Genomic DNA, 24,884 nt, shown 5'->3' with positions numbered 1-24,884 from the left:
AATGAAAAATTCAACTCATTGAGTTTTTTTGTAAATTTGTACTAAATCCTCTTGATTTAATTCAAAAAGCCAAATTGTTTTAAGTACATACCGGTTTTCATAAGAATAAAAACTGGCTACAGAGAATGCGTGGAACGGAAACGGACCATCCAGGCCACGCCCCCACCGATTTCCCTCCCAAGAGTTAACTATCATCATCATATAAATTCATTAGTCATTAGACACAGTCAGACATTTTTCATCTCCTCCATTGTTATTGTTATGATTGTGCCGATTCTCGTCAAGACCTATTAAGATTCCTGTCAGACCTAAGACCTTCGTCTCTAGCTGTCCCTGAAAGAATAGGGGAAAGGTAATTTAATTAAATTATATTGCCTCTTTTGTATCAGGTTTCGTAATATTTTATCCAGTATGAGACTGGAAAGTAACATGTGTATAATAGCGATTTATGTAAATTTATTGAATATTTTAGCTTTGAATTTTTTATTGAGGTGAGAAAAAATTTCCAGGATGGTTAGCACGAGGAGCAGTAGTGCTAAAATAGCTGCTGCTGCTGCTATGGGCACAGAGGGCATAGGCTTGTCTAGAGGCCAGCCGAATGAAAAACGGCATCGCCCGGTTAGAATAAAGAAGCAGAAGGATCTTTTTGTGGAAACTGCGAGCATGTGTCAGCCTGAGCAAGTCCTAAACGTTTTCGAGTGTGTTGGAGTGAACAGGCTGAAGAGATTGCGGCAGCAGCAAAAGGAAACAAAAGTACGTATCGCAGCCTTGCAGGAAATAGTCAGGGTGGAGAAGGCCAAGGTTCAGACGATTTACACTGCCCTTGCCAGCGTGGACAAAGTACAAGCCGAGGAGCCACTGGTCCGAAGAAACCAAGAAATGCAGATTCCAATGAGTTTCTTGCCGGACGAGAAGAGCTTCTGCAAAGTGTACACGGCTGGATACTGCACTGCAGCTGCATCTGGGGTTGGTATCAGCTTTGGATTGCACCACCCAAGGTGAGTCTTAATTGTGTTAATTATTCTAATACTTGATTTGCCTTACTATGTCACTCAGGAACGCGAGCGTGCCTTTCCCCTCGCCGTACATCCATAATGCAGAGGCTGCGGCAGCCACGTTGGCGTGCAATGTAGCCAAAATGAATGGTGAGATCATATGATTAAATTTTTTTGCGTGCCGTCTCTCGGTTGGCGTCCGTCGCGGCAGAAAAATAATCAATGGTTCCCACCTGAAAATTTGACTGTCGGTCCCGTGTACATGTGCTTAGATATATAAGAGTATTTTCTATTTCCCATGTAATTCTGTTCAAGAAAGTGCAGAAATCACATCTTTGAATGTTAAAAATTAGGATTTTGGTCAGATCGGATTTTGGTCAGATCGGATTTTATTTAGTCTTATAATGAACCATGATAAGGAAAGCCATTTTTTAAAATTTTTACCATGGACTGGAAATATGGCCTGTAGAAATCATTGAAAATTCTGACTTTTTCGATAATTTGGTTCGAAAAATTTGTGGCTGCAAAAGCAATATTTGGCAACTGTTGCTATCCATGGTTATTCGCCTTTGAAAATTATCAATTCTGCTTCCACTGCGAAAATCCAAAGCCATTAAATTCTACGTGATTTGGGCTCGTTTGCCGTCGCCAACGCCCCCTCAAATCTTGAGCTATTTTAATGTTTTCGGCTTTAATTATTTATTATTATTGTCCTTTTGTTCCGAATTCGGTTTCCGGCTTGAAAATACGAAAAACGCGTTTGTTGCTTAAATGGGTTTTGCGCCAAAATAACTGTGCTGAATTTTTCGAATATTTTGCTTTGATTTTTTTGAAGTTGCCCTGTATGGGCTGGATTTGTAAATTGTTTTAGCCCTGATAATGAGGGCAATGTTTGATTCCAGGTGTGTTCAACTTGCACGTGCACACATCCTCCAAATTTTTGTTCAACGAGGAGAAAAAGGGAATCAAGAGGCGCAAAGAAAATAGACTAGGCCCAATATATGACCTGCGTCGAGCCAAGTGGGGCATGAAGATGCGCTGGGTAAGCTCAGTTTTCCCAAAATAATATTTTGTTTGCTTTACTGATTTTCTTGTTTCACCAGACCTGCGTCGGGCCCAACGATGACCCTGAGCTGAAAGCCCAGGTTGAGGAGGCCTTCCGCTTGGCTCACCTTGCAACTGCCAAATAAATTTTCTCTTCCTGTCCATTTTAGTCTTTGAATAAAATCACCAGTTATTAAAATTAACACCTACAATTATGCAGCCTTTTGAATTGAATTCCCGAATGTAGAATTCATAAATTATTATCTCCCTTTTTAAACAATTCATGGTTGCATATACACACACTGAACCCCCCTCAGACGCTGGAGGAGTCGTGCAAGCTTCCGCGCAGGCTCCGAAATCAAACTTTAAAGCCTTATCTGGCTCAAAATGCATTAGCTGCTGAGGTGGGCTGCCTTGGATGGTTTGCTCTTAATTCAAATTTAAACCTATAAAAGAGCAGGAGTAATTTTTTAAATTGGATCTTTCACACTTGACGCTTTCTCATTGACTAAAAACTTATGCAAATATTCCAAATCACCGATTATTAATTTTTCTGGTGCCGTTTTTCGGTGAATTCACCCAGTTGCATTAACCCTAAGTGTTCGAAGCTGCCAACAGATGGCGCCACCGTAGACTTTCGCTTTTAAGGTACTTCCACTGCGATTTCAGACACAATCTAGCTACTGTGCATTTTTCAATTAATATGCTTTCTTGTGACATGCTGAAAACCAAAATCGGTTCAGCCAATCGCTGTAGAATAGTGAAAAACTATTTATTGAAATAAAGAAATCTTTTCCAACGTTTCTACGGCGAATGGCTGAACCAATTTTAATTATCAGCACGTCAAAAAAAAAATTATAATTGAAGAATGCAAAATAGCTAGATTGAGTCTGAAATCGCAGCGGAAATGCCTTAAAACAAATTTTTTTAAGAAAGTGTCGTTGCGCCATCTGTTGGCGGCTTCAAACACTAAGGGTTTATGCAACTGGTCAATTGGCTGGACATATGCGCCGGCCCTTTTATAGCTTTGCCCAAGAAGTCGAAAAGCAACTTTTGCCAAGCAGAGCGGGTCTGTAAAAAAATCATTTTTAGTACTGTGATTCCTGATTCAACAGGTGCATGAACAAAATTCCAGAAAATTATACAAACAAATATTTTCCAAGCAAAATTATGCATTACGGATTATCTGAGATACATTCACAAAACAAATTTTTCTCACTATATTTGAATAAGACTAAAGGACTAAAAAATTGACAATTCCAGACAATATAAAATGCCTCTCGTTCGAGATTTTAGCATTGAAATCAAATAGGGATGTTTCTTTCGAACAAGAATACTAGATTTTTTATGTGAGCTTGTATATATAGCCTAAATGATCGGCTTCGACACATCCAAATTAAAATGCATAACCGAGGGATAGCATTATTGCGGCGGAGTAAAAAATAAAATTTTTGCGCACTCGTGTTGCCACAACTTGGGAATTAAAATCATGGAACTATGTGGATTCACATCCGAGGTCCAATTCTGCACTGGCCTTGACAGCGGCCTCTTTCATTCAAAATCTTCGCAAATCCTTTTTTGGAACCTTTCCGCGGTTGATCTCAGTGGCAGGTGAGCAGGGCGTGGCAATTCCCAGTGGCTGCCTGCCGATTGGTTAGATCACGTTTCTGGCTGGTCCAAACTTGTCTGTTTTTGCCTCCGGCCAATCACAGCTCGTTTCGTAAACTGGAAGCAAAAGCACTATATCGAATATTTCAAATCAATCCAGAATCCAGAATATAATTTTAAATTGATTCAAGTTAATTAAAATAAAAATGAAATGACACAAATTTACATATATTCACAGCGAGAGTTATTGGGCTGTGATCTTTGATTTTCGAAAATATATGTAGTATTTTAGTGGCACGCTCAACTCAGATTGCAACCAAAAAAAAGTATAAGAGTATAGTTTGAACGAGAAAATGCATGACAATTCCGTTTCATAATGCATGCATAATAAATTAGCTCAAAATAAAAGAAATTGTGTGTGCTTGTGTGATAAAAGCAAAAAATTACATCCACACTCCGCCGTTGCAGAGAAGAATAGAGAAATACGAATACATACATCGTGATGAGAATGTCGCGTTATTTTATGTAATAATAAAAACCTAAAGAGAGCTATGTAGTATTTTTTGCGGCGCTATATTGTGTGTGCGAAGCGAGAGGTGCTGCGGGACCTGTATGCAGGTGTAATTTAATCTTCATCCTCAGGTAAGTATGTAGCAGGAGGAGTAGCCGCGATTTTGAAAGGTTGCACTACTACTAACAATAAGAAAAAGAAAACAAAGCGAAAAGAAGGCGTGACCGTACATCTGATTCTCATGTTGCACCGGTCCAGCGACACTGATTGGCTGATGCTGCCTGCTTGGCGACAGACCTCGACCGCCAGCTGTTCAAATGTATGTATTTAAATGCACATTGCATGCACATTACATTATTCTCCTTCTGCTGTCTGCACGCCTCCTGTGGTTGTGTTCAACACGTAATCGCTTTTCTCAGCTGCAGCCACTGAAAATTCCAGGAGGTCCAAAATGGTCGGAAAAGGCACCCTTCTGCAGGACAAACTGCAACGTTTCCAGCAAAGAGGCCAGTTTCAAGACTTGAAGGTGGTTGTCACTTGCTTGGACGGAACTCAGGTTATGTACATAGTTCATTTTTCTGTATTTCCTACATGATGACTGTATTTTAAATTTGAAAATATGATAACATGTGCATAGTATACATTAAAATTTGGTCGTGACTATATATATATATATATTATACAATGGTTAAGTTAGAGTTTCTGCCGGGTTACACATTCTCGCCAGTTCTTATCAGAATCCCATGTAAAAGTAGGCTTGGCGAAAACTAACTTTTCCGGAAAAGCTTAAATGCAAGAGATTTTTGTACTCAGATTAATTTAATTTAATTTTTTACATCGGCTTGCAGGATTGTACAATACAAATCAAAATTTTTTGTTCGCATAGGCGGATTTCCGTTGTCACCGAGTAATTCTGGCAGCCCTGTCATCCACCCTCGAGAACAAGTTGCGGGACTTAGGCGTAGGAGACACCTTGAACATCAGAATCAAAACTAAGGACCCCTGGATTTTTCGCAACGTGATCAGGTAATTTCACTTTAAGTTTCCAATGAATATCTGGCGTTTGAAAAAATAGACCTCGAGGGGGGTGAAAAATATAAAATTCTATAAATTGCATGAAAAGCCGAGCTAAATTTATTTTTGTCCATTTGCAGGAGCGCTTACGGTTTTAAGCCTTCCTTCTATACCGTGCCAGAGGCGATGGGGGCACACATTCTTGCTAAACAGCTTGGCTGCCTGCCACTTGCGAGGACTTCAGGCAATTTTGTGCTGGCTCGTGTGCGTCCCAACACTATATGGCCACTGCTGGACATGGCCCTGGACAAGTCGCCCATCCAGCGAAAGGCCCTTAAGGTAATTTATTTAATTTAAAACAATAATCTAATTTGACCCTGAAACACCGCACGGCGTGGTATATGTGAAGATGAGTTAAATTTAACGCATTTTCGTAAATTTTTTACAATGGCTTCCAAATTAAAAAACATGTTTTGCGACAAAAGTCTCTCGGAAGATAAGATTCATAAAAGAAACACACGGTTTGACTTGACAACCAACTACAGTATGCATATATATGTATTCTAGATGGCTGATATATATTCATAAGGGTGCCAACCCCCTTTTTCAACCCTGTTTAAATTGGAAAATATGCATTTTTATTAGTTTGGGTTAAAATGATATAGATGAAGGCTTTTCAAGTATATATAAATATATTATGCTGGGCAGAAAATTTGATTTAATTGGGGCTTTTTACCATTATCTAAGTATCAGGAAAAGCTAAACAATCATATTAATTACAAGTGAATTGACTTTTTATCTATTTAGGAATTCTTCCTATATGGGGAATTGCTATAGCAAAGAATTTCGATTTAGAGCGTCCAATTAAAAGAAAAAAAAGGATTTCGAGGGTGTAAAATTCGAATTTATTTGCAGAGAAATGACGTTATTTTTTTTTATCAAATTCCTATGTAGAGTTTATTTTAAAAGCCTGTAAATAAAGAAGATTGATTATTTAAAAAAATTAATTAGATGAAAAAGTGCATTAATTTTCAATTTTGATGGGCTTGAAAAGGGGTTTTACCTTTGAACTTGAATGCTACTATACATAAGAAATCGAAATACTGCTTTTTAACCAAAATTTGGATAAACTCCTGTTTTTTTTACTAAAACTGTAGAATTCAAAATGTATTTTATACTTGCTAAAATAGCATTTTACACGATTTTGGTTCTCCGGGCCGGATCACACTTTTTCAATATAACTTCAATAAACTTTTCTTCACGTCCCCTGGTGCACTGAAGAAGTGGTTGAAGGGTTGAAAGAGTCTTCCTGTTGCGCAGAAAGATGCAAAAAATATCTTATAAAAATTCTTAAGGATTTGAGAAATACCAGCATTATTATGAGAGGCTGACGTTTAGGCTAAATGAATTCCAAAAAGCATCTTTATATTTTAAATTAAACGCCACTTTAATTTAAAAAAATATTTGTTTCAAGAAGTATAAATTTCAAATTGGCCAGTTTTCCCCAACTCAATTTTTACCGATTTCTTTCGCTAGAATTGAAATTACTGCATCCCCCCCCCCCCCCGTGACAACCTAAAATTTACTGTATGATATAGGTTAAAATTTTCTTATTTCCTGCCTCAATTTCTCCAAAAATTTCTCTTGACAGCTTATCAAAGTCGAGATCACGTAAAAAAATAATTAGAAAATTATCATAAGCAAACAATGCCTGAGAGAAACTGGTAAAAATAAAAAAGCGCGTTTTAAATATATGGCGGCTCTTGAGTTACTTGAGTCAATTGAATTATAATTTTTGTTCCTCCTTTTAAAGGTGCTGACCGAGGAGACCACTCTGTGTCTGTGGGACAGCGGCTTCTTAGGGTGTTCGAGGAGGGCGCTCGAGCTGCTGGTGGCAGCGCCAGAACTGCAGGTCCGAGAGGTCGACCTTGTCGAGAGGGTGGTCTCCTGGGCCAACGAGATGAACGGAGGTCAGCGCCTGACCCCTGAAGTGGCCAAGGACGTGCTGGGCGCTGTGGTGATCGGAGGGTTGCGACTCTTGACCCTCACGGCCGACGAGTTTGGCGCCAGCGTGGCCAAGGCCGGCCTGCTCGACAGCGAAGCTTTGTTAGCCGTTCTGGTCAACATTCACTCCCCAGGCCAGCTGCCAATGCCTGACGGCCTCAGCCAGAGCAAGGAGCACAGGGCTGAGGTGAAAAAGGAAGAAGAAGCTTAAAAGCTAAATGTCTTGATTCAACCTTTTTGTTATTTTTTTAGAACTTGAATTCACTGATTTTTTTATTTTTAATAAAGGATCAGTTTTCTATAAGTTTTGATGTTTAGATCCAAAAGAGTAAGAAATTTTTGCATTTCTGCAAGTTCATTAATTTAGAAACAGAGATAGCCTATATCTTTTTGATAAAATATTTTTATGTTGATCCCTGCTCTTTGCGATCTTGATGTTTTTAGCGTGATGAGTGATATATGATTAATTGTTTTCCAATTTTTTTTTTCATTGATGTGATTGATCCGAAATAAATAAGACGTGTCTTCTTAAAATATTTTCTAAACTTTTAAGAAATTTGCCTACATACATTTATTACACAATATATTCTAACAAAAAATTGTACATTTAAACCTGGAAAATCCTGAAAAGCATTTGCTTATATTAGGAATAAATTCAAATTTTCTGCAATTAAATCTAAAAATGATGAAGCTGCTTTTTGTCTCTAGCAGGCTAACGTCGACTTGAGAGTTTCCTGTTTTTTTTCAATCTTTTGTACTCTCTGGTTTTCAACACTTTTCGTCATCTCAGGACTGTAGAAAAAAAGTTAATTCACATATCACGGGTTGTGCAAATTATTGAGCTTGATAGAATTTTTGTTTCAAAACCCAAATTTCAAGTATTCAATCTACTGGAAAGATCTCTTCATTTTTGTGTGGCCAGAGGTGAAGGAGTTAGGAGGAGAGCCTCAGCTTCTGGGACACGACGTTTTTGAAATATCCAAATCGTTGAATTTCACTCTGGAAAATTTTATTCCTTAGCTTTGAGCTGCCTTCTGAACGCCTACATTCCTCTTGCAATTCTTTAGTAGCCGAAGAGCACATCACCGTATAATCAGAGTGAAAAAGCCTGCCAATTTTAATTTGAAACCCTAAAATCAGGGTTGGAGGCTTGAGTGTGTGCAGCTTCGATTGCTGCTCGCTTTCAACGTACGTGCTCCCGGACAAAATATTCGACATATTATTGTGCCCATTTCGGCACAAAACTTCTGAAACAATTTGCCATTCGTAAGCAAACAAATTTTAATTAAAGTCTACCGAGCAAAGTTGAATCTGATAACAGCAATCAAAAACAACTCTCTCTTATATATACAAGAGAAATCCTTTTCATTACAAATTTTGAAACGTACACTCTTCGGCCTGATACGCCAGCCGCAAACCAAAGAATCGGTTAGCTTGTTAATATTTGATTTTTTGCTGGCATGCGTTCGTAAGATCAAGCTGAAAACTATCAAATAATAATAATTTTACAGCAACGTACGTCTTTTTGATTTCTCATTTGACATTAAATTGGCTCGGTAAAAATAAACTGCTAATTAAGGTTAAATTTTTTTGTTAATTAAATTTTTGCCGTACTCCAGGATATCGTATTTAAACTACAATTCCAATTTAATGAGATTTCCTTTAAAATCGGTTATAAACACCATTCTTCCGAAAGGACCTTACCTATCCGATTCCATCAAAGGCTTGTAGGTGTTTTAAGTGGTTCAAATAGGAGGGACTGCCACAGAATAAGGGGGATGATAACTTCATATCAAAACAACCCTCCCCGCCATTTACTGTTGGCAGGAAAAGCGAGGGGGGCGGCAATATCAGGGTTGCTTACTAGATGAACTTCCCTAAAAAATAGGAGTTTTCCCAAAAAATTTGACTATTTCCTCCAAGCGATATTTTTGTTTTTTCGTTTTTTGTTGATAAATTTAAAATTTTAATTAATTAATCTAAGGTGCTAAAAGATTACTGGCACCTAAGACATTTGACTCACTGGTTCAGAGGTAAAATTTGAAATATTTTCAATTTTGAGAAGCTACAATTTAATATAAGAAATGGTCAAAATGATTTTAATTTGATTGTAAGACAAGAAAGCACTCAGGGTGCGCCTTTTTTTGCCAGCTTCCATCCTTCGGAGCAATTCATTGCCACCATTGTCTACAAATAAGAATGACAATAATGAATTAAATAATAGAGATCTCACAAATCAAATATATATACCACTTTTGTGTTCATGTCCTTGAACGAGACGCACAGCTCGGCGAAGAGACCACGGGACCCTGGCTTTTTCCGGTTCTTATTCATCAGTTTGATGGTTTCATAAAGTCCTTTGCAAGAGGTGAAGATGCTCATTCTGTGCACACCTAAACGCATAGAAAAGGGAATTAATTTTCACTAATATTTTACATTTTTTAACTAAAGCGACCATGCAGAATTTGGAGCAGAGGTGGCGTTATGACTTTGAGCAGATATAAAATGATTACCTAGTTTTTTGAGTATTTCACAAGCAACAAAGGCAGCATAGAGAACTGAGTCAAAGTGGGCATCAGGGCGCTTCGAAAAAGGCTGTGAGACATTCCTGAAAGAAGAGAATTTAAATATTCTAAACTATAAGCGTTGGTGTTTAATATTTTTCAATGTGGATTTAATAAAAAAAGCTGATATTCTCGTTCCTTTTAGACTTTTTCCACCCGAGTTCGTATTAAAAAATACTAAATATTTTGATTTGCGTGAAACCAAAATGTTCAACGTCGAAAGGGGGGTAACCGAGGGAATACAATATGGCGGCGCTGACATGCCACTCATAGGGGGCGTAGTGCACCACCATATCGTATTATTCCCTCGGTTACCCCCCTTTTGACGCCAAACATTATTTCGGTTTCACGCAAATCAAAATATCGTATTTTTTAATACGAACAACTCCGGTGGCAAAAGTCACAGGAACGAGAGTATCATCTTTATTTTTTTGAATAAATTCACATTGAAAAATATTTCTCAATATTAATAATTGAACGCTGGGAACTCACAGCTTGTGCTCTGTTCCAAAGAAGACTCCGAATCCAGTGCCTCTCTTGGAGCTATATCCGTCCACCGAGACGACACAGTGGTTTTCCGAATCAAATTGCAGCGTGCCAACAACCTCCTCATTCTCATGGATCCGAGAAATTTCCAAAATTTCAGCGTCCAGCCTCTTCAGGGCTTCATTTTCCTTGCGAAGTTGCTTTTCGGCGTTGGCCAGGCACTTCTTGGCGTCTGCTTGGCCCTGACGAAGCTTCCTGAGCAGCTCCTCTCGCTCTTCTTTTTGGGTGACAACAGTGCTCTCCGATTTTGGCTCAGGCCGTGGCTTGCATGAGGCGTTCTGCTCCACAAGCAAATTCTGGCAAATTCTCTTGAGCTGCATTCTTCTCCTTTTCTTTGGCGCTGGCTTTTTCAGATTCACCGCTTCCTTTTCAGGTTTCACGATGGCCGCAGCCTGTGGCCCACCAGCCTCCGTCTTTGTCGCCTTCTTTTTGCCCATGACTGCAAGGAACAGAGTTTTGATTACTCTTAGACAAGAAAGAAGTGGAAATACAGCCGTTACTGGCCAAAAAATGTTGAAAAATCAACCATGCAGTTGCTCCATTCCCAGACATCAAATAAATAAAAACTATAGGTCACGCATCTTTACTCCAGCCGAGAACGAACCAGAAAAATTTGTGTTACATACATTATACATGTGTATATAAATAAATCGAGAAGGATATAAGCAACAAATAAAATAAATGTACATATTACGGGTTAGAGCTGAATTTTAAATTAATTATTTTAAGTGGGGGACGAGCAATGACGGGTTTTTCGATTGGGGGACAGCGAAATAACTCAGTAAAAAGTAGTTAAACTGTCCCCCACATTGAGTGTCCATCGCAGGGCCATCGTCCATCTTCCGAAAATTACATTACATACATACATACCACTATTAGATCAGACACCTACAACACATTATTTGAGAGATTAAATAAGATTACCTGCTGGCAAAGGTGCTCTCTAAGAAGACTAAACCTTCGAAATCACGTCAATTCGTTTCCAACTTGGTGACGCCGTGCACAAGAATTCTGAATTTTGATCAGCTGGATCAGCCAAACTAGCGGGAAACAATAGACAATAGACGATCGAAAAGGCAATGAGCGGCAAAATAATAAAAATGGATCGCCTCATACATACATTCCGAATGCAGAACGAGCTGTGATTGGTCGATAGCGGGAAGAAACTTGTCTGGACAGATGAAAAACCTGGTCGGGCCAATCAGCCAGAGACGACGACAAAGACGGCCACGCCCTCGCTCCTAATAGACGCTTTGTGACAAGCTGAAGAACAGGTGTGCCGAATGAATTCAATGAAGCAAGAGTTTAAAAGGGTCGGAATAGGAGTATGGTCTTCCTGACAGAGTGAGAAACGTGCATGTATATATTTGAATCAGTATGTTTTAAAAAATTTGGTCATTTTGTAACGCACTCATAATCGCTATATCTCGTTGAAAAAAATTCACCTATTTTACACATCAATAACACGTAAATAATATTCCTCTTATTTCTATAAAGAAAAAATTGAAGAAGAGAATCGGCCCTTGTTTTGGCCTGACTTTATGAAAGCTTGTGGCACCTGCTAATGGCCAGCATAATATGGAGAAGCAAAGTCCCCAAATCCCGCCCTATAATAACGTCCCGTTGTTCTTGTTGGTCCTCAGGGGCGCCCTGAAAACACGACTCCAGTTGTTGGCAGCGGTCAAGTGCGTGTTGAAACCTTCGAGGTGGTTTAAAGATGTAATATCCGCCCCACCACTGGCTATAAATTCTATAAAAATCACACTTGCAGAATTTCATCTTCGTATCCACACACAAGCACCCGCCTCAGCAGCTGGAGTCTCCGTTCAGAGCAATAAACAAGTCAGGCATAATTCTGGAGAAATCGATGATTTTTCCATTGTCGGCGAGCAGTTTATGACTCCTCCAGCGTCTGATGGGGGGCACAGTGTGCGGTTACATTCAGCTGCTATTTTTTTCAACTGGCCTTGGAGGCGCCGCAGGTTTTAAATTCTTAGAGAGGGTTTTCCACTGTTGTCCAGCCCAGAGTTTAATAATTTTCCTGTTTTTCCACAGAAGGAGCGTGCGAGAGGGCGAGGCAAGCAGAGGAATCAAAATAACGTCCTTAAATTGAGGTTCTGGGTCTTCAGCTTCGACCGTGAATTGCGTTCATTGAATTTTAATGTGGCTGTACGATCACCGTAAATTAAAACAGTAGCTTCCAAAATTTTTAAAACAGTTATGTTTCAATTCAAGAGACAAAAATGAGGCTTATCCACTTTCTACAATTTTACACCGAAAATGAATTTTTTTGGCGCGTGTGGCATGCCGTCTTTTTCTCTTCTTTTCGGCGTCAGTCAACCCCGGCTGGTGTAATCCAGGTCACACTTCGAGCTACCATCCAACCTACAACACCCAGAAGATAAAAATTTACCTGTTACATTAGTCCTGTTGCGAAGGTGGCTCAGAATGCTGAATTAATTCCAGACACATTTTAAAAAATTGTAAAAAAGAGGACAAATAGAAACATTCTCCTGTTTTTATTTGTGGTTAGAAATAAGCCATTTAACGTATTTTTCTCCAAAATTTCATGATTTTCATAATTTTTGACAATTTGTGGCCTTTCAATTATATATAAAGAATAATAGAATTTTTTCCTGCAACCTTTTTTGGCACCGGGACGAGTATATGTTATTGAAAATTCTATTATTTTTCGTGAGTGAAACCTAAATGTTCGGCGTCGAAGAGAGGGGCGTAACCGAGGGAATACAGTGGCGACGCGGACATGCCGCTTGTAGGGGGCGTGGTGCAATGCCATATTGTATTCCCTTGATTACGCCCCCTTCTTGGGCGGCCAATTTCAGCTGTTTCGAAGCCGAACAATGCGGTTACACTCATATCTAAAAATCTATTATTTTTTATAGCTAACCCCAGTTGAGCGTTTTCAGGAGCTAGAGCCAAATTGTTAATTTATTTGAATTTTTTAATAACGATTTCCGATAATTTCGTGGTAATATATACAAACACATGATTGATAAAGTGTGAAGCAAAAATAAACGTGAGTAATTTTCGGTTTTACATAACTCAGAAAAATAAATTATTTCCCTTGAATTATTTTCCGAAATAACACCATGAAATTTAAATAAGAAAACTAGTTTTTCAACATGCGAAGACTAGATTTCATGGGGTTTGTATGCAGAAGATTAAAAATTGTAGAAAACTGGCAAAATATTGTCACTGGCTGCGAAAAAAATGAAGTTTTTCATCCGCAGCAATAAAAGTAGTTATTTGTAAAAAAAACAGGTGGTCCTGTTCTGAATTATAAATCAAAAATATTTTTTTTAAATTTTGAAAAACTTATCAACATTTGGAAGTGGATAAAAATACGCCAATGAAGAAGTACGTAAACATAGATGAATTAACTTTTGCTCTGCTAACACAATATTGTGTTCGTGTCAAGGGGCGTGACCTTTGACGCAGGTGTTCACACCTCCACAGGTATGTATAAGTATAAGTGCAACGGCTTGATAACAAAATGAATGTGATCTCAAAAAAGGTCCAACAGGTATGCTGAGTCAGTGAAGCGCACAAAAGAAACTAAGGAAAGGGGGCATAGTCTAAACTCGAGTTTAGGCATCCCGCTAAATCTGATTCTCACGTTCCACTCATCCCGCGAAGCTGATTGGCTGTTGCTGACTGGCGCGCGCTACGTGGCCTGGCCGATCACCTGGTTTTTAATTCTCCATCTTTATTGTTATCGCTCTCGCTTCGTACCTTGTGATTTCGAATTAAGCTCCTTTGTATCTTGTTTTGGCGAAACATTTGTGGCTGCAACTTGTAAGTTGTTTGGTCATTGATCTTTTTCTCGTGTACTTTAAAACCACATGGCGAGATTATTTTCATTATTTTAAACTTTTCATTTTTGGAAAAGCTATTCGCGCCATGTCCTGGTGCGAACTACCTTCCCAGGTATAACTATTCGCACCAGGTTGTTTAGGCCAGAGGGTGCATTGAAGCACGTGTTGGCCTGGTGCGATTAATTTTGATCAGATATCTCTAACCATATTTGAGCTGGATATATAAAATTTCAACTTTTATTATTTATGAACAAAAACAAGACAAGTATTTTAACCAAAAAAATAAGATGGACAAAGGTTGCAATTGTTGCAAAGCAGCGTCTCTCTGCATTTTGGCGCAAGCACACCGCTCACAGCTCTGCCCCGAGGAATTTGCAACGCGGTGCTTACCTATAGGCAATACCACTCGCACCAGATCTGGTGTAAATAGCTTTTTTCAATTTGGTCGTGCAAAAAACTACTTTGATGCAGCGTTATGAGCTTTTTAGTTCCTTAAATTCAAAAATGTATTCTTTTACCTCGCCGCTGCTAAATTTGGAGTAGATTTTAACGTGCATCCTTAATAATACTGAATAAGAGATTGTAGTAGATTTTCCGAAAATTCTAGAGTCTCTCGTTTATTTTAAATTCAATTCTCTCAATATATAACTCAACGTTTTTTTCTGTCCAGTGTAAAAGATGGATCCACCAGCTCTGCACCCCCTGGGTTCCACTGACTCTTCAGCTGGGAAGGGGGTGGCGGCGAGGAGTCCGCTTGAGTTGCTGACAGTTGACCGCACTGGCGCGTGCCAAGTTTGGGTGGCAGCGTGCGCGCCCAACTACAATGACTATCCGTTCCAAACGGGCATGGGCATTTTCTTCGCGAAAGACCACCCTTGGTAAGCTTTTAAATTTTTAACGGACAATGCTGAGACTCTGCATGTGCACAAAACTCGCACTTTCAATTTTCCTCCCTGCTTTTTATCCACATAAATAATATCCTAGGCAAACGGTAGCTATTACAGGCAGTTAAAAGAGAGCGAGGAAAATTATCTTTCAAGTTTATTGTAATTTTTAGTCAATTTTTACAATTCAAAAAATGAATGTAAATGGTCAAGATTTTAAATCAGACATAATTATGTATGTTTACATTGCACTGCTAAAAAATATAGTGATTTTTAATGGTAAACAAAAGGCGTAATTAGAAAACTGAGCCAGCCGCGCCGCGCCAAGCCAGCCGACTCAGCCGATCCTTTTCTCGAGCCGCCGGCCGCCGACATTTTTTATCGGCTAAGCCACGTCAGCCAGCCAGCCGCACCCATAATTTTTATCTTTTTGTCATTTCTTCATTTCACTGCTTGCTCTAAAGTTAAAGAATTTCGCGCCGTTCTCTGTTTCACGGAAATTTTATCTCAAGTATAAATCATACTCAATAATTCGACTGTTTTATAAAAAAACGGTGTTTTCCGTGTTAGTTGCAACCTTATGTAATTCGCAATCAGGGTTCGGAAAACCGCATTTTTTCGGAAAAACCCCACTGCAGTGCCCGAACTGTTTCGAGCGTTTTTTTATACAATTTTGCACCATTTTTTCACAATAATGTATTTTTATGGAAGATAGAAAATTCTCAGGATGGATTACCAAAAAAAGGAATTTTTACAAAATCCGTATAAAAGCCACTGATGTAATCACTAAGAGACCGAGCATTTAAACTCTTCGATCATCGCCATTTTCTAAAATTGAGTTTTTTATACGATGCGAAATATGACTTTTTCGGTTGGAAAAATGCGGTAAACCCCAAAACTAGTGGTATATGTTGCCAAATGATTTTTGCGTATTTTCAAATTTGCGAACCCTGTTTGCACGTGTTTTTACAATATGAAAACCAATTTCCAACCTAATTTGCTTCTTTTATCTTAAAATTTCATTGCTCCTTAATTCATAAAATATAAACTTTAATTATAGCCATTTGAAAGGAAAAACACAAATGTTGTACAAAGATCCTCAATTAACTTGACTTTGTCGTCCCTTTTAAAGCATTAAACGCAACTTATAGCTTATACCAAAGTTCTCAAATTTTACAATATGCAAAAATTAACCACTGATTTTTGCGTATAAAACCATCGGGAAAATCCACCAGTTTTAGATTCTTCTACGAAAACCCCCAAATAGGTCACATTTCGCGTCAAAATTAAGTAGCTTTGGAAAATTACGATAACCGCTCAGTGTTCAGACTTTCAGTCTCTCGGAGAAACCAAACTATTTTCTAAAAATCCCTATTTTTGCCATCTATGATAATTTTTTAACTTCAATAAAAATGCTTGTTACAGAAAAAAAATATCAAAATTCCATACAAATACCCTAAAATAGGTTGTTTTTTGCAATTCAGTTTGTTATTCCAGGAAAATGCGGGTATGTTCCGACCTCTGCAGTTTACAGCGCGATTTTTCGGTTAGGCAGTGTTTAAAAGCACATATGAGCCGGCTGCAAGCCAGCCGCCAGCCGAGCCGATGAAATTTTGCCAGGCAGCCGCCGATGTCTGTATTGACGGCTCGGAGCCGGAATGCCTGCCGCCGATCAAAATTTGGGCGGCTTACTCTACTCGTAATGGCACGACACGCTATAAAATTTTTTTTATAAATGTTTCCATCGTCTGCTGCTTCTTGTGTTCTTCTTTTCATACATTTCAAATTTTCTGCCCCAAAATTTACAAATATGCTCATTCATCGAGTTAAAAAAAAAAAACGAGAGTTTTTTCGAAAGTATACACGACACAAATGTATTTTCTGATCGCGCAAGGTGCTAACTGACACAGTCTGCGCTTTTCATTGAAATCTAGAACATTTTGGTCGATACTGCGCAAGCGTCACCCCTCTGACGTCACAGTTTAATTTTTAGCACGTTCCTCAAGTAAACAGAATATATCGTCGTGAGAAGCAAATCTTGGGAAAATCCTTAAATAGCCTTCATCTTAAAATTTAATTTACAAAAAAAGCTTTACTTTTAGGTCCAGGGCAGTCGGTGGTTTCTGACAAAAAACAGATGGCGTAAAGACTAAAAGGCCTACAGCGTCGGATAAATCGAAGAAAGTGGCCCCGGGACCAATCTGAGGGTGGATAGCCCTTAAAATGATCGTAAGTGTAGGTCTCACCAAGTGGCCCTTGAGTGGGCTGGGTCCATGTGCGGCCTGGTGCGCCCATGTTATCCGTTCGCGGTGTTATGGGACCCGGGTTTCAGCATTCGTGCTAGTGCAGTGCGCGCCCTTCCCGGTCCTCGGACAAAGATAAAAAGAGCAAAAAAATCATTTGAGCTGTTTTTTAAATAATTAAATCAAATATTGCCTCTTCATATTTTCCGAAGCGGTGCCATTGACCAAAAGACTATCACCGGCAATACCGTCAGGTCGCGTGACCTGAGGAAGTTCGGTGAAAGGAAAGGGCGTAAAATCGTCACCGAGTGTCGCCAAATGTGCTCGAAATTACTGAAAAATGAAAAAACCAGTCTGAGCGGATCTCAGGTCGCGGTACCCTCAAAAAGGTCATAAGGGTATCCCAAGTAATAGAACAATCAAAGACCTGATCGATGAGGGATCGTGGTCAATGATCGGACAAACGGCCAAATTTTAATAAAAATAATACATTTTGGAAATTTTTGACTTTTTTGACTAATTAGCCCGAACAAATTCATAATAAATTCTAAAAATGGTCCGATTTTGGAAAACCGCATACGAGGCACCCGACCAAGGGGCATCGATTCGAAAAGAAATCGGCACTTTCAGGCCCATACCCCGCAAACAAAAGTTTGAAATGTCACAAATTTCGTTTTTTGGACTTAGATCGGCTCCTATGAGTTATAGGGTTAAAAACCAAAGTTTATTAGACTCGCCGTGGAATTCTGCGTCTTTGAGACCATTTGGCCACCCCCACCCGCCCCCAAAATCTGCACTCTTTTTAAGTTTTTGGTTTTATTTTATTTTTTTAATACGTTCCAATGGTCCAAATTAGATTTTTGACTTAAAAATACGAAAAATAAAAAAAGTAAAAGTCCGATGAGGGTTTGTGGTCGATGATCCGACTAGCGGCGGAATTTTATGAAAAATAAAACCATTTTTGTCCGTAAAGCAGAAAAATCCATATAAAAATATTTTTTCTATGGGTGCGAAAAATCTGAAAATCGGTTTTTCCAGACCAACGGTGGTCTTTTGTATGCGATGGAGTCAGTAAAATTCTTTAAACTTTCTCCGTTTGGAATAAATAGCGAATTTTGGGATTCCTTATGGAGATGAAAGTGCAAAAATCACGATTTTGAAAACTAAAAATTCGAAATTTTATCAGACCAGGATTGTTTTTGAAATGATTCCAGATCAATTTCACGTCGACCGAGAAGCCTACAAAGCTCTAAATTCCCATCAGAAGAGAGGTGACAAAAAGTTGGAATTGATTTGATGGAAATATGCGCCAATGCCTACGAGGTTTTTCTAAAAAAGTGCCATAAGGATTAGGTCACTCAAAATGTGAATTCATGATCTTTTTCTTTTTGGTTTCGTAACATATAAATGTTGTTTTGGTATTCAAAATTTCGTTTTAAATTTTCCTAGACTTAAAAAAATTGTAGGCGAGAATATAGGAGAGAAAAACGGTCAAGTGTGAAGTTCGCAACAGGCACTGCTTTTAATCGCCGCGGGTTGCATACTTTCTTTTATTCCAGTTTTCGTACTCGAGTAAATCGTGCACTTTTTAGAAGAAATTATCGAAATTATTCTACTCTGAGAAAAGCGACAAAACAAGAAAAATGGTCAATGCGTGTGACAAAAGGAACTCGCCGAGAAGTGGGTCCAAGAAGTGGCTCTTACACGTCAATGACTTCGCAGTTTTCTGGCATCTTTAATCTGGTCACTGAATTGGACCAGCCCGTTGGCTCTCGCATTGTTAAGGCACTCTCAGAAGTGTCAAAGCTATGGGAGGTATTTGAGCAGTTCGGAGATCTAATCCTGGCTACCGAATGTCAGAGATGGCAAAAAGTGCGGTTAGTTTAGTGACTCGAATTGCTCAAATTGCTCAACGGGCTGGGAGGCGCACCGGCGCCGACTCGCTACTTGCTGGTTTGCACCTTTCCAGCATGCGTGATTTGGCTTCACGGGACGAATGTCTAGCGTTTAAAAAAAAGTCCTCGGTGCTGAGGCAAGTGGCCCTTGAGTGGGCTGGGTCCCTGTGCGGCCTGGTGCGCCCATGTTATCCGTTCGTGGTGTTATTGGCACTCGGAATTCAGCAGTCGTGCTATTAGTGCAGTGCGCGCCCTTCCCGGTCCTCCGGTCCTCGGACAGGGATAAAAAGAGCAAAAAAATTGGACTTTAAACTTGACTTGTTGATGTTTTTTGTTTGTTGACGTATTTTGATTGTGTACAGAAGTTGTAGCAACTTCAATTTTTCTTTTCTTTTTGAGTGAATGTAACTGAATGTTTGATTTGCAATTGGATGTATGTGGTTTATTGCATTATTGTGTTAAATTATGTACATGCCAAAAGACAAATAAATTATTATTATTATTATTATGAAATTACAGTCAAAGTCAAGGTTATTATCCTTTCAAATGAATCACCAAAATTGTTTTTAGTTAAAGGCTTCGCTTTTTTGCCCTTCAATTTTTACTGACAAATTTTCAACAACAGAGGGAGTCTTGCGGCGCCCTCACCATCACTGAATATGACGGAGTGAAGACCAAAGTTGAAATTGCCAGCTTTGGTCCTTCAGTAGGCTGCGAGTCGCATCGACCTGACGTTTACGTCAGACTCACAGCTTACCTTTACTGGATTAAAAAGTGAGCTGATGGATTCAAGATCCACCTTTAAAACTCTTGTGCGCTATTGATGATGGCTATAATATAAATCGCATATATATGGTCTATTTCAATTTTTTTTTGAAAAAAAGGAGGATTCGTTGAGTGCCAATAATGTAGCCATTCCTCAAAATACACCGTGATTTTAAAACTTTCTAACATCTAGGTTCATTACAAAATGATGTTCAATGCATAATAGTGTTCTACAGACATCATTATGTTGTTATTTGTAATTATTTAAGCTCTAGAATGTATTTAAGAGACTTTCCAAAATAATAAAATGGCTCTTAATTTCCATTGGTATGGAGGTGACAAAAGTTAGCGGTTTTTGAAAAACTTATAAATTTGATCATATCGATTTCAGAACAGCAAATGATAAATAATATTCAATCCCATTTGAAAGCAAATTAATTTTTTTCGTTATTTCCCGATTTCTTATTCAATTATTCATTTTTACAGTTTTAAAATATGCGAGAAATGATGTTTATTTTAGGTAAAAAAGTTGTCAGTAGCCGTAATGAACCCAAAACACACATTTATGCATATTTAAATCTCACCGTCGCGTACGCCTTGCATTGGGAAGGAAACTGTGACGCTGAACAGTTGTTCAGTGCGGGTTGCATAACATTCAAAGCTTTAATACTGTATAATAATGCGGCTCACAATCAGTGCGGCGAGAGATTACATTGTAATTAATCAATATTTTGCTGGTGCCATGTCATTTCTTGCTATATTTTCAATTAATTATTTAATTGAATGTTTTGACATGCAAGAAAAAACAAGAATAAATATTAACGGCACGAAAATCAATGATCGTTACGCTGTGGAGTCGAAATAAAGTGTGGAATTCAAACACATGTCATGGAATGCCAGATGTACCAATACAAAAGGAAATAATTCAATTTTAAAGATAACTATGGCACTGCTATGCCAGCAAACACATAGTGAACTTGACCTAGTAGATGTACATGCAAAAATAATGCTGTTAAAGAACTTTTCGATGGATTGAGAAGGTTTCTTCCACTGAAAAAAAATATACAAAACAGTGGCCTGCAGATATTATTCAAGCACGAAAATAAGTGTCTTGGCCACTAATAATGCGCATTAGATCACCGAAGTTAGGCAACATTGAGTGCAGTCAGTAGGTGGATGAGTGACCGTCTGCATTGCTCTAGGCCGACTCGCTACTTGCTAGTTTGCACTTTTCTAGCGTGCGTGATTTAGCTTCACGGGACGAATGTCTAGCGTTTCAAAAAAAAAGTCCTCGGTGCGGAGGCAAGTGGCCCTTCAGTGGCTTCAGTGGGCTGGTTCCCTGTGCGGCCTGGTGCGCCCATGTTATCCGTTCGCGGTGTTATTGGGACCCGGAATTCAGCATTCGTGCTAGTGCAGTGCGCGCCCTTCCCGGTCCTCGGACAGGGATAAAAATAGCAAAATAAATAAATTGGAGGAAATTCAGTGTTCAATCTGTATCAGCAGTGCTAAAAAAATTGGCAAAATTAGGAAGTCTTGACGAGGAACGTGAAGCAATTATTATTAATAATAAATTAGAATTGGATGGTAGCAAAATAGATTTTCTCCGTGAACATTCATGTTCTGAAGGGTATTTTTTATTTAGGAAGCGTCTGGAAATGTATGAAATTGACACAGAAAAAAGGATCTAAAAAGTTCTTGAAATTTTTAAATATACGGTGAATGTATATTTACTATCAATTGACCAGTTGCATAAACCCTTAGTGTTTGAAGCCGCCAACAGATGGCGCAACCACACACTTTCTTAAAAATTTTGTTTTAAGCGGTTTTAAGGCATTTCCGCTGCGATTTCAGACTCAATCTAGCTATTTTGCTTTTTTTAATTAATTTGCTTTTTTTTGACGTTCTGAAAACCAAAATCGGTTCAGCCATTCGCCGTAGAAACGTTGTAAAAGATTTTTTTAGTTCAAAATATAGTTCGAATTTTCGTTCGCCACACCACAGAATATCGCCGAGGGGTATATATATCAAATAATATGTTACACTAAAAAAATAAGCTTGATGGAACTATTTGCGCTTGTTCTCAATATTTGGTCGAAAAAAATTATTTCGACCCCCAGTGTCGATTAGAATATGAGAAAATGTGGTTTCAGTGGGTATTTAAGCAGAAGGGGGCAAAATAGGGTGACGCACTTTGCATAGTGAAAAATCAACGGATCCATTTGTAGGGAATTTTCTGTTAGATCCAAAACTTGCAGTGTAGTGGTTTTCACAAGTTTCATGCATGGGTATTATAGCACACTTAATTAATATAGAAATCAAAATTTTCAAGTTTTAATACCAATGAAACTAATGTGTTAAACGGTATCAGAACATCTGAGATTCAAAGTGTTTAGTAATTTTAATATTTTTCGTTAATGTTTTAAAACAGTATCAAATTTTACTACAAGAATTTAGCAAACTGCAAAATTATTGGATTTGCTAAAAAAATTAATTATTCCCATATATGCGTTCACCCTTGAATGAACAACAAAGATTTATTATTGGCTATTTCATTCGCCAACAAAATTAGGACGCGTTTTTTCAACAATAATTAATTAATTAATAACTTTATTGGTTTTAGGCAGGGTCATACATGGTTACATTACTAAATATACGCCCCTAATTGCAATGCACACACACAAGAAATACACAAAAAATTATAAATTTTTTACAAGTGCCAAGAATTTACCGTAAAATCATAAAATATCTTTAAGCACAGAAATTCTTTTAAAGCTTGCACAAATTGCTCATATTGTGGCTCAAGCCGCGGCGAAACTGGCAAATCATTATACAGTGTTGCAGCACTTGTTTTTTTAACATGTATTTAAATTTTACGGTGAGAATAAACAATCAAATCAAATCAAAAGGAACATTAAACCGTGCATTTTCTTATTATTATTTTAAGGATCATACAAAAATGTAAATATGAGATTCAGTGAAGTTCTAAGCGGAAAGTTTGGCACATCTTGGAACCACTTTTCACTTTTGACAGTTTACTATATTCAGATACAGTATTTGGAAAGAAAAACATCAAATAAAAAATTTGTTGGGGAGAGAAGTTTCCACAATTATCACGATTGAACAAACTCAAGAAAATGTGCAAATAGATTTTTAGTTATCAGGATTTAGGCCTTTATGTCGGATCCTAAAAGTATCACTTTCCATAATCGCGCGTTAAAATTTTTTGTTACATGTTGCAGGAATCGAGGGCAAGTGCTTGACCAAAAATATTGGCAGCATGAAAAAACTGGCTTCTTTGTGGCAGCAGCCATGGCCTTTGATATTCTAAGGGAGGCAGGTTTGTATTTATATGGATTAGAATATATCTTCCATTCTCAAAAACGTTATAATGTTGCAGGAATCAAAAAAGTCTGTCTGCACACATCATCCAGGTCGCTCATATACACGATTGAATCCAACTCAGCTAGAAAATTTCCAAAGGTCCTCTTCAATATGTTCGAAAAATATTTGAGTGATTTGTTGAAGAGTATGACTGGACTTGTTGTATCTACTGTGAGAACTCTTAACCTTAATCTTACAACTTGATATCTAATTTTATTTTTCTTCTCAGTTCCAGGAGTCTCTGTTTTCAGCTAAACAAGCTGCTGCTGGAAGTTTGGCGTACAAGGCGAACCACAAGAATTGCTGGTAGCAATAAAGAGAGGATAAAAATTGCAATAAACTAATTTTAATATGAACTAGTAACGCATCTTTTTTTGTCTTTTGGCAAGATCATACATCACAGATGGTTACATTTCTAAATATGTATATGTCCCACAACTGCTGGGGTTGTGGTACAGAAATGCTTTTAAAACTGACACAAATTTCTCGCATCACAACTCAAGCCGCAGCAAAACCAATCGAGGAATGATTCTCTGTAGAAATATCATCATGACCATTATATTTCCTCGTAGCAAAGATCATCGATCTAGTTATGAATTTTTCTCTTTATGACACAAGTTGAAATTTGTTTATTTTGAAAGTATTTTTATTAAATTTTGTATTTATAATTTTAGTATACACACAATATGATTCATTTCTATCAAATTCCGTCTTATAATTGGAAACACCATACTTTAAATTTACAAATCCTAGAAAAAATCCTTTAATGATATAATGGAACACTAAATGAGGTTAAATTTACTGTCACAATTCAACTATTGACAGCTCTAATATCTTATTTGGATATGACTAAAATTCTCTTCTAACAGTTTTTTGCTCTTTTTATCCCTGTCCCAAGACCGGGAAGGGCCGGCGCGCACTGCACTAGCACGAATGCTGAAACCCGGATCCCAATATCACCGCGAACGGATAACATGGGCGCCCCAGGCCGCACAGGGACCCAGCCCACTCAAGGGCCACTTGCCTCCGCACCGAGGACTGCATTGAAACGCTAGACATTTGTCCCGTGAAGCCAAATCACGCATGCTGGAAAGGTTCAAAGCAGCAAGTAGCGAGTCGGCGCCGGTGCGCCTTCCAGCCCGTTTTGAGCATTTCGAGTCACTAAACTAACCACTTTTTGCCATCTCTGACATTGGGTAGCCAGTATTAGATCTCCGAACTGCTCAAATACCTCACATTGCTTTGACACTCCTGAGAGTGCCTTAACAATGCAAGCCAACGGGGTGGTCAATAAGTTAAGTTATTAATAGTGTGATAGACAGATGTCTTTAATGAATTAGTTTTATTATTAAATTGAATAAAGTTTGCCAGCTTATTCAAATTCATATTTATTTTGACGTATTTTATTTATTAAATCTTAACATTAAATAAGCAACTGATTTCTTATCCAGCAGAACTAAATTTAATGAAGAGTTTGATGCGGCTATCCGATTCATAAATTTATGCAACGCAAAGTCCAAATTTACTGGTGGAAAAGTTTAAATTTTAAATCTGATCCGACTCAGAATCATAGTCGCAGGTTGGCTGAAAGCAC

At 38.2% G+C, this 24,884-nt stretch overlaps 4 protein-coding genes across 4 annotated transcripts; 3 read left to right on the top strand and 1 right to left on the bottom strand.

Moving 5' to 3' along the window:
• The first annotated feature begins 141 nt into the window (after positions 1–141).
• Positions 142–2,243, top strand: LOC135946194 (uncharacterized). Its single transcript, XM_065494288.1, has 5 exons — positions 142–352; positions 510–998; positions 1,057–1,145; positions 1,898–2,037; positions 2,099–2,243. Exons 2-5 carry the CDS (start codon positions 511–513, stop codon positions 2,183–2,185), a joined length of 804 nt encoding a protein of 267 aa, XP_065350360.1. The 5' UTR covers positions 142–352; position 510; the 3' UTR covers positions 2,186–2,243.
• A 2,365-nt stretch (positions 2,244–4,608) lies between these two features.
• LOC135947116 (uncharacterized) lies at positions 4,609–7,787 on the top strand. Its single transcript, XM_065495700.1, has 4 exons — positions 4,609–4,714; positions 5,045–5,184; positions 5,313–5,511; positions 6,986–7,787. The coding sequence occupies exons 1-4, from the start codon at positions 4,610–4,612 to the stop codon at positions 7,385–7,387; spliced, it is 846 nt and encodes a 281-aa protein (XP_065351772.1). The 5' UTR covers position 4,609; the 3' UTR covers positions 7,388–7,787.
• Positions 7,788–9,206: 1,419 nt separating this feature from the next.
• On the bottom strand, positions 9,207–11,363 carry LOC135946494 (uncharacterized). The gene is made up of 5 exons (XM_065494719.1): positions 11,211–11,363; positions 10,233–10,725; positions 9,690–9,784; positions 9,427–9,569; positions 9,207–9,363 (listed from the first exon to the last, which is right to left on the bottom strand). The coding sequence occupies exons 2-5, from the start codon at positions 10,721–10,723 to the stop codon at positions 9,304–9,306; spliced, it is 789 nt and encodes a 262-aa protein (XP_065350791.1). The 5' UTR covers positions 10,724–10,725; positions 11,211–11,363; the 3' UTR covers positions 9,207–9,303.
• A 3,435-nt stretch (positions 11,364–14,798) lies between these two features.
• Positions 14,799–23,636, top strand: LOC135945171 (uncharacterized). Its single transcript, XM_065492638.1, has 4 exons — positions 14,799–15,000; positions 23,149–23,246; positions 23,307–23,461; positions 23,520–23,636. The coding sequence occupies exons 1-4, from the start codon at positions 14,801–14,803 to the stop codon at positions 23,598–23,600; spliced, it is 534 nt and encodes a 177-aa protein (XP_065348710.1). The 5' UTR covers positions 14,799–14,800; the 3' UTR covers positions 23,601–23,636.
• Positions 23,637–24,884: the final 1,248 nt, after the last annotated feature.

The sequence above is a fragment of the Cloeon dipterum genome, chromosome X (genome assembly GCF_949628265.1).
Source record: "Cloeon dipterum chromosome X, ieCloDipt1.1, whole genome shotgun sequence".
In the NCBI taxonomy this organism is placed as follows: Eukaryota; Metazoa; Arthropoda; class Insecta; order Ephemeroptera; family Baetidae; genus Cloeon; species Cloeon dipterum.
This window is presented reverse-complemented; position numbering and strand designations above follow the sequence as displayed.